General features: G+C 38.9%; 2 protein-coding genes across 2 annotated transcripts; both read left to right on the top strand.

Moving 5' to 3' along the window:
• Positions 1,472 to 2,413, top strand: LOC102178841 (olfactory receptor 8K3-like). The gene has a single exon (XM_005690247.1). The coding sequence runs from the start codon at positions 1,472 to 1,474 to the stop codon at positions 2,411 to 2,413; it is 942 nt and encodes a 313-aa protein (XP_005690304.1).
• Positions 12,417 to 13,358, top strand: LOC102179115 (olfactory receptor 8K3-like). Its single transcript, XM_005690248.2, has one exon. It carries the CDS (start codon positions 12,417 to 12,419, stop codon positions 13,356 to 13,358), a length of 942 nt encoding a protein of 313 aa, XP_005690305.2.

Raw genomic sequence — 13,358 nt, 5'->3', positions numbered from 1 at the left:
GTTAATTGTTCAGTTGTGTCTGAATCTGTGGCCCCATAGACTGTAGCTTCTGCCCATGGAATTCTCCAGGCAAGAACATTAGAGTGAGTAACCATTTCCTTCTCCATGGAATCTTCCTGACCCAGGGATTGAACCTAGATCTTCCACATTGCAGGCAGATTCTTTACCATCTGAGCCATCAGGGACTGTTATGTGATAATGTAATTATGTTATTATTGATTTTTAGTTACTGTCATGCCTTAATCTTTTGCAACCCCATGGACTGTAGTCCAACAAGGCTTCTGTCCTCAGGATTTACCAGGCAAAAATACTAGAAGGGATTGTCATTTTCTTCTCTAGGGGGTCTTCACAACCCAAGGATCGAACTATGTCTCTTGCACTAGCAGAAAGATTTTTTACAGCTGAGCCTGGAATGCCCCAATTATGTTATCATTATATAAATGACATACTAAAAGTTTAATAATCATCTGTAAAATTAATATACAAAGTATTAACTGTGTTTTTTTCATTTTTACCTCCTATATCTTTGTATCTATTTATATCTGTCTATGAAAGTCTTTGTGAATCTTGGCCCTATTGACATTTTGGGTTTGGTAAATTTTTTTTGTGTGTGTGTGTGTGTGTGTGTGTGTGTTTTCTTTTTTTTTTTTTAATTAATTTTATTTATTTATTTATTTTTTTAAATTTTAAAATCTTTAATTCTTACATGCGTTCCCAAACATGAACCCCCCTCCCACCTCCCTCCTCATAACATCTCTCTGGGTCATCCCCATGCACCAGCTCCAAGCATGCTGTATCCTGCATCAGACATAGACTGGCGATTCAATTCTTACATGATAGTATACATGTTAGAATGTCATTCTCCCAAATCATCCCACCCTCTCCCTCCCTCTGAGTCCAAAAGTCCATTATACACATCTGTGTCTCTTTCCCTGTCTTGCATACAGGGTCGTCATTGCCATCTTCCTAAATTCCATATATATGTGTTAGTATACTGTATTGGTGTTTTTCTTTATGGCTTACTTCACTCTGTATAATCGGCTCTAAAGCTGTGGTACATATACACAATTTTTGGTTTTTATGCTGATGGGGGAGTGGTTCGTTCCAGCAGCATCACTAGACTCTAACCATTACATGCCAGCAGTAGCCTCCCTCCACTATCTGCAATTCCTGTATCCAAATCTCTCAAAAGATTATCAAGGTTATTTGGAGGACAGCTTTTCACCAGTTGAAAAACCATTGATTTATTTTTATTGCCACCCCTATCTCTATCATCACTGATTGTCTATCATCTATCTATCATTGTTATATATATTTAGTGTGGCAGTTAGGATTATTTTAAAATATCATGAATTAGAAATTTGTCATATTTGTACTAGCTTTGGGTACTAAACCCTACCAGATGATACTATATGACAACTACTGACTATGCTGATATCTTTATCTGGAATAGATTTTCTGATAAACCTTGATGGAAAAGCTCAATCAAACAGTGCTGAGTGAATTCATCCTCATGGGAATCACAGACCGCCCTGAACTGCAGGCTCCATTGTTTGGGCTCTTCCTCATCATCTACATGACCTCAGTGGTGGGCAACTTGGGCATGGTCATCCTCACTAAGGTAGACTCGAGGCTGCAGACACCCATGTACTTCTTTCTCAGGCACCTGGCTCTTACTGATCTGGGTTATTCAACAACTGTGGGACCCAAAATGTTGGTAAATTTTCTTGTGGATCAAAATAAAATCTTATACAATTTTTGTGCCATTCAGGGAGCTTTCTACATTATGTTCATTATTAGTGAGCTTTTCATTCTGGCAGCAATGTCCTATGACCGCTATGTGGCCATCTGTAACCCTCTTCTCTACACAGTCATCATGTCAAAAAAGGCATGCTGGATGCTGGTGGCAATCTCCTATGTCTATAGCACATTTGTGTCTCTTCTAGTCACTATAAAAATATTTAATTTATCCTTCTGTGGCTACAATGTCATCAGACATTTCTACTGTGACTGTCTCTGTTTGATATCTTTGCTTTGTTCAAATACACGTGAAATTGAACTGATTATTCTGATCTTTGCAGGTTTTAATTTAATTTCATCCCTGCTAATAGTTCTTGTGTCTTACCTGCTTATTCTTACAGCTATTCTCAGGATGAACTCTGATAAAGGCAGGCACAGGGCTTTCTCTACATGTGGATCCCACTTGACCGTGGTGGCAGTGTTCTATGGAACTTTGATATTTATGTATGTTCAGCCAGAGTCCAGCCATTCCTTTGATGCTGATAAAGTAGCATCTATATTTTACACACTAATTACCCCCATGTTAAATCCCTTGATCTACAGCTTGAGGAACAAAGATGTAAAATATGCTGTTCATAGACTATGGAAAAAACTATGTAATACCTTTTCTTAAGTTCATTTTGCTATGTGATTCCTTGAATGAGGCTATGAACATTGACATTTTTTATAAGTTTTCTCAGAGGCAAATGCAAGGATAAATGATTTCAACATATATTTACAGATTGACTTCTGTGCACCAGTTAAACTGAGTGCTCTGAACACATTAATAAATGAACATATTCTAGTTGTTTTTGTCTCCTTACATATAAAGTCTACTCTATGAAAAATAAGGGTCTTGCCTGTCTTTCACTTGGCTCATTTTCCACAAATTTGTTTAAAATGTGTATTATGTTTTGATTAAGAGACATTGTTTGACTACATGCATTTGATGATCTTACTTGGATAAAGCAGCATGAGATGATTCTATGATTTGAATGGTGATGTTTCTAGTGAAAGTATAGTGCAATATTCTGTAACCTATAAGTCTTTCATGTCCTTTGAATATACTGCTTACAAAACTCTCTTTAACTTTCCTAATTTCTCTTTTGCTTATTTCAGTTACTTTTTAACATTCAATAGATTTATTTACATCATAGAGATCCTGGATTGTCTTCTATGTACATCATCAAAAAATAAAATAATCAATGAACAAATTGAATTTGAATAAAAATAATTTATAATAGTCAAATGAGGATAATTATTACTTATATTTCATATGTCATTTTAAATTATAATAAATGTATATATGTCTCATTTATTCATATATAAAGATAAAAATGTGTGCATCTGAGATTACGTATAATGAGCAGAAATACACAGGAATGCTAACAGCACATGGATTTGAGAAGGTAAATTGTTAATAAACATAACCTAATATCCCACTCCTAGAATACAGGTTAGAATACATTTGATTATCCCTCAGATTATAAACCTATATATATATATATATATATATATACTGAGTTACAGATTTCTCCACACCCTCTCCAGCATTTACTGCTTGTAGACTTTTGGATAGCAGGCATTCTGAAAGGCAAGAAATGGTACCTCATTGTGGTTTTGATGTTCATTTCTCTGATAATGAGTGATGTTGAGCATCTTTTCATGTGTTTGTTAGCCATCTGTATGTCTTCTTTGGAGAAATGCCTGTTTAGTTCTTTGGCCAACTTTTTGATTGGGTCGTTTATGTTTCTCGAATTGAGCTGCAGGAGTTGCTTGTATATTTTTGAGATTAATTCTTTGTGTGTTGCTTCATTTGCTATTATTCTCCCCATTCTGAAGGCTGTTTTTTCACCTTGCTAATAGTTTCCTTTGCTGTGCAGAAGCTTTTAAGTTTAATTAGGTTCCACTTGTTTATTTTTGCTTTTATTTCCAAAATTCCAGGAAGTGAGTCATAGACGATCCTGCTGTGGTTTATGTCAGAGTGTGTTTTGCCTATGTTTTCCTCTAGGAGTTTAATAGTTTCTGGCCTTACATTTAGATCTTTAACCCATTTTGAGTTTATTTTTGTGTATGGTGTTAGGAAGTGTTCTAGTTTCATTCTTTTACAAGTGGTTGACCAATTTTCCCAGCACCACTTGTTAAAAAGATGGTCTTTTCTCCATTGTATACTCTTGACTCCTTTGTCAAAGATAAGGTGTCCATAGGTGCGTGGATTTATCTCTGGGCTTTCTATTTCGTTTCATTGATCTATATTTCTGTCTTTGTGCCAGTACCATACTGTCTTAATGACTGTGGCTTTGTAGTAGAGCCTGAAGTCATCCTGGAATGTGCAGTCAAATGAGCGTTAGAAAGCATCACTATGAACAAAGCTAGTGGAGGTGAGGGAATTTCAGTTGAGCTATTTCAAATCTTGAAAGATGATGCTGTGAAAGTACTGCACTCAATATATCAGCAAATTTGGAAAACTCAGCAGGGGCCACAGGACTGGAAAAGGTCAGTTTTCATTCCAATCCCAAAGAAAGGCAATGCCAAAGAATGCTCACACTACTGCACAATTGCACTCATCTCACACATTAGTAAAGCAATGCTCAAAATTCTCCATGCCAGGCTTCAGCAATACGTGAACCCTAAACTTCCTGATGTTCAAACTGGTTTTAGAAAATGCAGAGGAACCAGAGATCAAATTGCCAACATCTTCTGGATCATGCAAAAAGCAAGAGAGTTCCAGAAAAACACCTATTTCTGCTTTATTGACTATGCCATAGCCTTTGACTGCATGGATTACAAGAAACTGTGGAAAATTCTGAGAGAGATGGGATTACCAGACCACCTGACCTGCCTGTTGAGAAACTTATATGCAGGTCAGGAAGCAACAGTTAGAACTGGACATGGAACAACAGACTGGTTCAAAATAGGAAAAGTAGTATGTCAAGGCTGTATATTGTCACCCTGCTTATTTAACTTCTATGCAGAGTACATCATGAGAAACGCTGGACTGGAAGAAGCACAAGCTGGAATCAAGATTGCCAGGAGAAATATCAATAACCTCAGATATGCAGATGGAACCACCCTTATGGCAGAAAGTGAAGAGGAACTAAAAAGCCTCTTGATGAAAGTGAAAGAGGAGAGTGAAAAAGTTGGCTTAAAGCTCAACATTCAGAAAACGAAGATCATGGCGTCTGGTCCCATCACTTCATGGGAAATAGATGGGGAAACAGTGGAAACAGTGTCAGACTTTATTTCTTTGGGCTCTAAAATCACTGCAGATGGTGATTGCAGCCATGAAATTAAAAGACGAGTACTCCTTGGAAGGAAAATTATGACCAAACTAGATAGCATATTCAAAGGCAGAGAGATTACTTTGCTAACAAAGTCCATCTAGTCAAAGCTATGGTTTTTCCAGTAGTCATGTATGGATATGAGAGTTGGACTGTGAGGAAGGCTGAGCACCAAAGAATTGATGCTTTTGAACTGTGGTGTTGTAGAAGACTCTTGCGAGTCCCTGGGACTGCAAGGAGATCCAACCAGTCCATTCTAAAGGAGATCAGTCCTGGGTGTTCTTTGGAAGGAATGATGGTAAAGATGAAACTTCAGTACTTTGGCCACCTTATGAGAAGAGTTGACTCATTGGAAAAGACTCTGATGCTGGGAGGAAATGGGGGCAGAAGGAGAAAGGGACAACAGAGGATGAGATGGCTGGATCACATCACTGTCTTGATGGATGTGAATCTGAGTGAACTCCAGGAGTTGGTGATGGACAGGGAGGCCTGGTGTGCTGCAATTCATGAGATCGCAAAGAGTCGGACCCAACTGAGTGACTGAACTGAACTGAACTAAATGGAGAAGAGAAAAGGGTTGAGGGAGATAGAGGTGATGAGGATAAGACGGGGAATCAAAAGAGGAGAGAGCAAGCTAGCCAGTAATCACTTCCCTATGTGCTCTCACAGTCTGGATCCCTCAGAGATGTTCACAAAGGTACAGAGAGAAGAAAAGAGGGAGGAAGGAGACAGAGGTGGCCAGGAGGATAAAAAGGGGAATCAAAAGAAGAGAGACAGATCCAGCCAGTAATCAGTTCCTTAAATGTTCTACACAGCCCGCAACACACAAAAAGATTCACAGAGTTGGGTAGAGAAGAAAAGGGGGATGGGGGAGATAGAGGCGACCTTGTGGAGAAAAAGGAGAGTCGAAAGGAGGAGAGAGCAATCAGCCCAGTGATCTTGCTCCCAAGTAAAAATGGATACTGAAGATTGGGTTCTTAAAGGTACAAAGTTGATAACAAATACCAAAAAGCAAAAATTAAAAATCTTGAATAGAGGTTAGATTCTCAAAAGTACATTATTGAAAACAAAAACAAAACAAACCCCACAAAACAAACAAACCAAGAAAAAAGTGACAGAAATTATAAAAGATATATATATATATGAAGTTTGCTTTAAAAATAGGGTCTTTCTTTTTTTTTTTTTTGCAAGATAATAGGTTATAAAAATGAAAATTAAAGGAGTATGGGGACTTAAAAATAACAAAAAAAAATAAAATAATTATTTTTTAATTAAAAAAATGATAATAGTAAAAATATATCTAAGACGTTCTCTGGAGCTGTTGCAGACACTGTGGGGTCAGTTCATTTTCAGGTAGTTCCTTGGTCCGGCTTGTACTTCTCATGCGCTATAGGCCCCTTCCTATGTAGTTGGTGCTAACTACAGGGTTTTAATCTATTGCTCCTGTCACTTCTAAAGCGGTTCCCTCTGATTATGTTGGCTTCTTCTGTTTGCTGGTCTCTTCAGTGTCTGATTTCCACCCTGACACAAGAGGTGCGGTGGTGGTCACTCTTTTTCAGGCTCGCTTGTTCAGTCGTGCTTTGTGGAGGGAGGAACACTGCAAACAAACATCACTGGTGTGTGTCCACAGTGATCCAGCCACACTGGGTTTGCCCCACTCACGGCATGTGTGCTTCCCCAGTCTACACTGCTCAGGCTCTAGGTTGCCCTGCCGGGAACTGTCTGATGCAGGCCCTGGTTTGCACGCACTTCCCAGGTCTAAGCTGCTCAGGTTCGGGTTCTCGGTTACTCCGCAAAGCTGCAGACTGTTGGGTCTGCGTTTTGCACCTGTGCCAGGTCTGAGCAGCTCAGGTGACCAGGTCCTTGGCACACGTAGTCACCCCCAGTTGAAGGCTGTGACTTATCCCCTCCCCCGCCCCAGCCTCTTGGTGTTCTGGGTGTACAGCCGGTGCACCTTCTCTCTTCTGGGAAGCTGATCTCTGTCTACAACTCTCCTGGTGCATGGCGACCATCCAGAATCCCAAGGAGCCTTGGTTTGTAACGAAGCCTGCTTGCAGATTGGTATAGGATGCCTTTCTGGGGCCGCGATTGCCCTCTTCCAGCTCTGGCTGCCCTCACCTGCCTGTCTCCGGTGGGGGATGGGCTGGTCCGCAGCAGGCTAGCTCTGCTCAGTCCTTTGTTCTGTGAGCCTGACTGGTGGTGGTTAAGGCTTTTTTTTTTAAAAAAACTATAAATTTATTTAATTGGAGGCTAACTACTTTACAATATTGTATTGGTTTTGCCGTACATCAACATGAATCTGCCATGGGTGTACATGTGTTCCCCCTGCTGAACCCCCCTTCCACCTCCCTCCCCATAGCCTTGAAACATGTATAATATCATAATGTATAATATCATATGTGAAATGAATCACCAGTCCAGGTTCATTGCATGATACAGGATGCTTGGGGCTGGTGCGCTGGGATGACTTCTCTCTTTTTTAAGACTCCATTCCTGGGACAGATCTCCATCCCTACCTCTTTTGTCTCTCTTTTTATCTTTTATATTTTGTCCTACCTCCTTTTGAAGACAATGGGCTGCTTTTCTGGGTGCCTGATGTCCTCTGCCAGCATTCAGAAGTTGTTCTGTGGAATTTGCTCGGCGCTCAAATGTTCTTTCGATGAATTTATGGGGGAGAAACTGGTCTCCCCATCCTATTCCTCCACCATCTTAGGACTGCCTCAGGGTCTTTTTTATTATACAAAGTTAAAAATTTCTTGTTCTAGTTCTGTGAAAATTTTCATATGGTCCTGTTATCCCACTCCTGGTCATATAACCAGAGAAAGCAATAATTCAAAATGATACACCCCTCTGTTCATTGCAGCTCTATTTACAATAGTGAAAACATGGAGGCAACCTATTTGTCCTCTAAGAGATAAAAAATGTGATATATTTGTAGAATGTAATAGTACTCAGCCATAAATATGAGTAACAGTGAATGAAATAATGGCATTTGCAGCAACATGGATGGACCTAGAGACAATCGTACTCAATGAAATAAGCCAGGCTGAGAAAGATAAATGTTGTATGATATCACTTATATGTGGAACATGAGAAACAGTGTTGCAGTTGAAACTGTATATAGAATGGAGATAGACCCTCAGACATGGAAGTGAAACTAATGGTTACTTGAGTGGGGAAAAAGGGAGCAGTTTAGGAGTCTGGGATTGATATAAACGCACACTATGTATAAAATAGATAGCCATAAGTACCTATTGTATAGTACAGAAAACTATACTCAATGTTTTGTAATAGCATTTAAGGTACATATGATTGAATCACTTTGCTATACACCCAAAACTAACATAGCATTCTAAGTAAACTATGCTTCAATAAAAATACAAAAAAAAAAAAAATTGTCTTAAGACTTGAAACATATCTCACCTCTAACATAATATTTATCCATTTCACTGCCTTGTACTTACCCAGGACAGCAGATTTCTTTGTATGCAAATGTTAATAGAAGCTTTATTTATATTAGTCAGACCTTGGGAACAATCTAAATGTTTCTCCACTGAGGATGAATAAGTAAATCGTGGCAAGTGAATTCCATGCTGCTGTAAAGAGTAATAAAATTGTTAGTACACACAAAAATATGACAACTCTCAAAATTATTAAGCAGAGTAAAGGATGCCAGACTTAAAAGATCTGATAATCTAAAATTCAGTTGTAAAAACATTCTAAAATAAAGGTTCATTTATAGTTGCACAAAGCAGATCAAACAAGAAATGTCAGAAATTAACAAAAAATGTCATACAAGGCATACAATGTGGAAAAAGAAAGAAATTAGATTCTCTCATAACTGCAAAGGACCTGTTTTCTAACAGAAAACCTCAAGGAATCCTATCATAAATGTGAGTTCAGGAATCCCCTCACAATCGTGAATTCAACAAGATAAAAGGATACAAACTCAACAAGCAAATATCTTGTCAATGCATATATATATATAGATATGAATATATTGATATAATATATAACATTCAGGATCCAAAAATATGCATATTTGTGACTTTCCAGGTGGCACAGTGGTAAAGAATCTGCCTGCAATGCAGGAGACACAGGAAATGTGGGTTTGATCGCTGGGTTGGGAAGATACCCTGGAGGAGGAAATGGCAACCCACCCCAGTATTCTCACCAGGAAAACCCCATGGACAGAGGTGGGCTACAATCCACACAGTAGAAAATTGTCAGATACAACTGAAACAACTGACTTTGTAAGCATGCATGTATATATATACACATACATATGCCATTTGCAATACAAAGGGTAATGAACTAATAAACTCAGACAACGTGCAGGACATGTATGCTGGAAAGTATGCTGGTGAAAGAAGTCAAAGAGCTGACGCATTCTAAGGCATAATGAGCTCATAGTATAAAATATTCAGAGAAGGAAAGAAAATTGGAGTAGGAATTGGAGTTGGACAGAATGAAATAAATGAAGATGGCAACTAACTCTGAAATGAGAAAAATGAGCAACTAATGTCTGCCTCAGAAGTGAAGAAAAACAGCAAAACCAACTAAATCAAGGAAATAACAGGCCACATTTACCTAAAATGTAATTTTAACTCCTTTTAATTAAAAAAAAAAAAGGTATATTAAAAAAAGAATTTTGACATTCCTCTATCAGGTCACCCCTTTGAGAAGACCATTGTAGAAATGGGCCTTTCCTAAATGTATTAATACGTCATTTGAATCAAGAGCCCCGCGTGCTAAAAGTGGGACGTTAACTAAGAGTGAAAAATAGGAGTTAAATAAGTACTGAATTTACTCACTGGTGAATATAAATTGTCCTTAACAATTATTGAAAGACCTCCAGACATTTTGTTGTGTTCTCCTAGGCGTTAGGGCTAATCAACCAATTGTTTGACATCTCCTCAGGGAGAGTCTCAAAGGTAAGGGAATCCATATATTGTTCTCACAGCCATGTAAGAAATACAGGAAGAAACCAACACAGAAACCTCATTACAGGTAAAAATAATATTGCATGTGGTACAACATGCTACCAATATCCGTAATATTTCAGTGACACTTGCCAAGCTCCAATTTAATTCTATGACATAGATTCTACATTTAGTTATGGGGGAGGGGTAGGGTGGAGACTGAAATAAATTACATGTATTACATCCTACTTGACCAGTTCCTCACTCACCCATCACTATAGCCCTGACAGAGACATAAAACCACAGTCCAGAGAATATGTTTATATGGTGAAGAAAATCTCTTTCAGGTAAGTTACTATCACTATTAGAAACAAATAAACATTAAAAAAAAAAACAAAAAACCTATGCATTTGACATTTGAGAACTATTTTCAGGTAAGATGCTGCTGCTGCTGCTGCTAAGTCACGTCAGTCGTGTCTGACTCTGTGTGATCCCATAGACGGCAGCCCACCAGGCTCCCCCGTCCCTGGGATTCTCCAGGCAAGAACACTGGAGTGGGTTGCCATTTCCTTCTCCAATGCATGAAAGTGAAAAGTGAAAGTGAAGTTGCTCAGTCGTGTCCGACTCTTAGCGACCCCATGGACTGCAGCCTACCAGGCTCCTCCGTCCATGGGATTTTCCAGGCAAGAGTACTGGAGTGGGGTGCCATTGTCTTCTCCACCAGGTAAGATAGACTCATTGAATTATTGACTCTTCATGTATCTTTCCTCAAAACTGTGCACACTGTTTTCCATTATATATGGTAATAAAGAGTTTTAGATAATTTACACTATTGACCCAGATTAAACCATTGTTGTTGTTCAGTTGCTAAATCGTGTCTGACTCTGTGATCCCATGGACTGCAGCATGCTATGCTTCCATTTCCTTCACTATCTCTTGGAGTTTGCTCAAATTCATGTTCACTAAGTTGATGGTGATATCTAGTCATCTCATCCTCTGCTGCCCTCTTCTCGCCATGAATGAAGGCACTGCAGAAACTATTTATAGACATATATGTCCTATACATGGACAGACATGACATATATGTAGTCAGGCATGTCCTGGTATGACTCACCATGTGAACAAATTTAATTCCCACTGTGGACCATTATGCATTTCTTATTCATACACTTAATCATACCTGTCAGGTGTGCTAAATTTGAGTCAGTACCTCCTGAAGGAAAAATATCTTTCACAGACTATGTTTTGAGTAGTGGGTTATATGAATTTTGGGAATTTTTGGTTTGAAAATTTATTGTATAATTAGCATATGCATTATATCTTAGACAGAATATTAAAAAGCAGGGACATCACTTTGCCAACAAAGACACATCTAGTCAAGGCTATGGTTTTTCCAGTAGTCATGCATGGATGTGAGAGTTGGACCATAAAGAGGGCTGAGTGCCAAAGGATTGATGCTTTTGAACTGTGGTGTCAAAAAAGACCCTTGAGAGTCCCTTGGACTGCAAGGAGATCCAACCAGTCCATCCTAAAGGAAATCACTCCCAAATATTCATTGGAAGGACTGATGTTGAAGCTGAAACTCCAATACTTTGGCCACCTGATGCAAAGAACTGTCTCATTTGAAAAGACCCTGATGCGAGGAAAGACTGAAGGTGGGAAGAGAAGGAGATAAGAGAGGATGAGATGGTTGGATGGCATCACTGGCTCAGTGGGCATGAGTTTGAGTAAACTCCAGGTGTTGGTGATGGACAGGAAATCCTGGTATGCTGCAGTCCATGGGGTCGCAAAAGGTCGGACACAACTGAGCAACTGAACTGAACTGAACTATATCCTAGGATCGATGTATTTTTAAAATGCCATTATGTGATTATATCTTATAAAGAATAAAGATAGGACTTTAAGGAATAGTACAATAATTATCCATAATTCCTAAAGTTTTGTGATTGTTTAGCTTCTTGGTTTTGCTTTGTTATCTATATTTACATATCTCAAATTGTCTGTGTTTCTATACCTATACTATAGTGCTTGTCAACCCGGATACTATTGTGACTACCGGCTCAATATTGTAACAGGTTGCATATTTGCTATGTTAAGATATTGACTGCTTTAACTGGCCTATAAACATTAGAAGCCAATGGCATTTCAACTCTCAGTTATGACAGCCAAAATGTCTCCAGATGGTGGAAAAATATTCTTTGGGGAGTAAAATCACTCTGAGAATAGCTGGTCTACCTTCGTAGCTCCTTCTGTCTCTATTTATGTATATTTTGATATGCGGCAGATGGACTTACTTTTAAATATTCTAAACTGGAAATTTAAATTTATCTTGCTTACCAGTTCTGCATACTAACAGATCTAAGAGGATATTTTACACAAAATTTATTGACTCTGCTGCTGTGTCTACCCAGAATAGGTTTCCTCTTAAACCTGGATGGAAGCACACAGTGGAACAGTGCTGAGTGAATTCATCCTCATGGGAATCACAGACCGCCCTGAGCTGCAGGCTCCATTGTTTGGGCTCTTCCTCATTATCTACATGGCCTCAGTGGTGGGCAACTTGGGCATGGTCATCCTCACTAAGGTGGACTCCAGGCTGCAGACACCCATGTACTTCTTTCTCAGGCACCTGGCTTTCACTGATCTTGGTTATTCAACAACCGTGGGCCCCAAAATGTTAGTAAATTTTGTGGCGGATCAAAATAAAATCTCCTATTACTTTTGCGCTACACAGCTCACTTTCTTTCTCGTGTTCATTATTAGTGAGCTTTTCATTCTGGCAGCAATGTCCTATGACCGCTATGTGGCCATCTGTAACCCTCTGCTCTACCCAGTGGTCATGTCGCAAACGGTATGTCAGGTGCTGGTGGCAATGCCTTATCTCTATAGCATATTTGAGTCTCTTCTTATAGCTGTAAAGATATTTGACTCATCATTCTGTGGCTATAATGTCATCAGACATTTCTACTGTGACAGTCTCCCCTTGCTATCTTTGCTCTGCTCAAATGCAAATGAAATTGGACTGATTATTCTTATATTAGCAGGTTTTAATCTGATTTTCTCTCTTCTGATAGTTCTTGTGTCTTACCTTCTTATTCTTGCATCCATTCTCAGGATGAGCTCTGCTGAAGGCAGGCGCAAGGCTTTTTCTACCTGTGGGTCTCACCTGATGGTGGTCACAGTGTTCTATGGGACTTTAATATTCATGTACGTGCAGCCAGAGTCCAACCATTCGTTTGACACAGATAAAATGGCATCTATATTTTATACTCTCATTATCCCTATGCTAAATCCCTTGATCTACAGTTTGAGGAACAAAGATGTAAAACATGCCCTACAAAGTACGTGGAAAAGAATATGCAATTCTCTCTCTTAA

This window comes from Capra hircus, chromosome 15 (genome assembly GCF_001704415.2).
Source record: "Capra hircus breed San Clemente chromosome 15, ASM170441v1, whole genome shotgun sequence".
Taxonomy (NCBI): domain Eukaryota; kingdom Metazoa; phylum Chordata; class Mammalia; order Artiodactyla; family Bovidae; genus Capra; species Capra hircus.
Note: the sequence above shows the minus strand (reverse complement) of the source record. Positions and strands in the feature narration are given on the sequence as shown.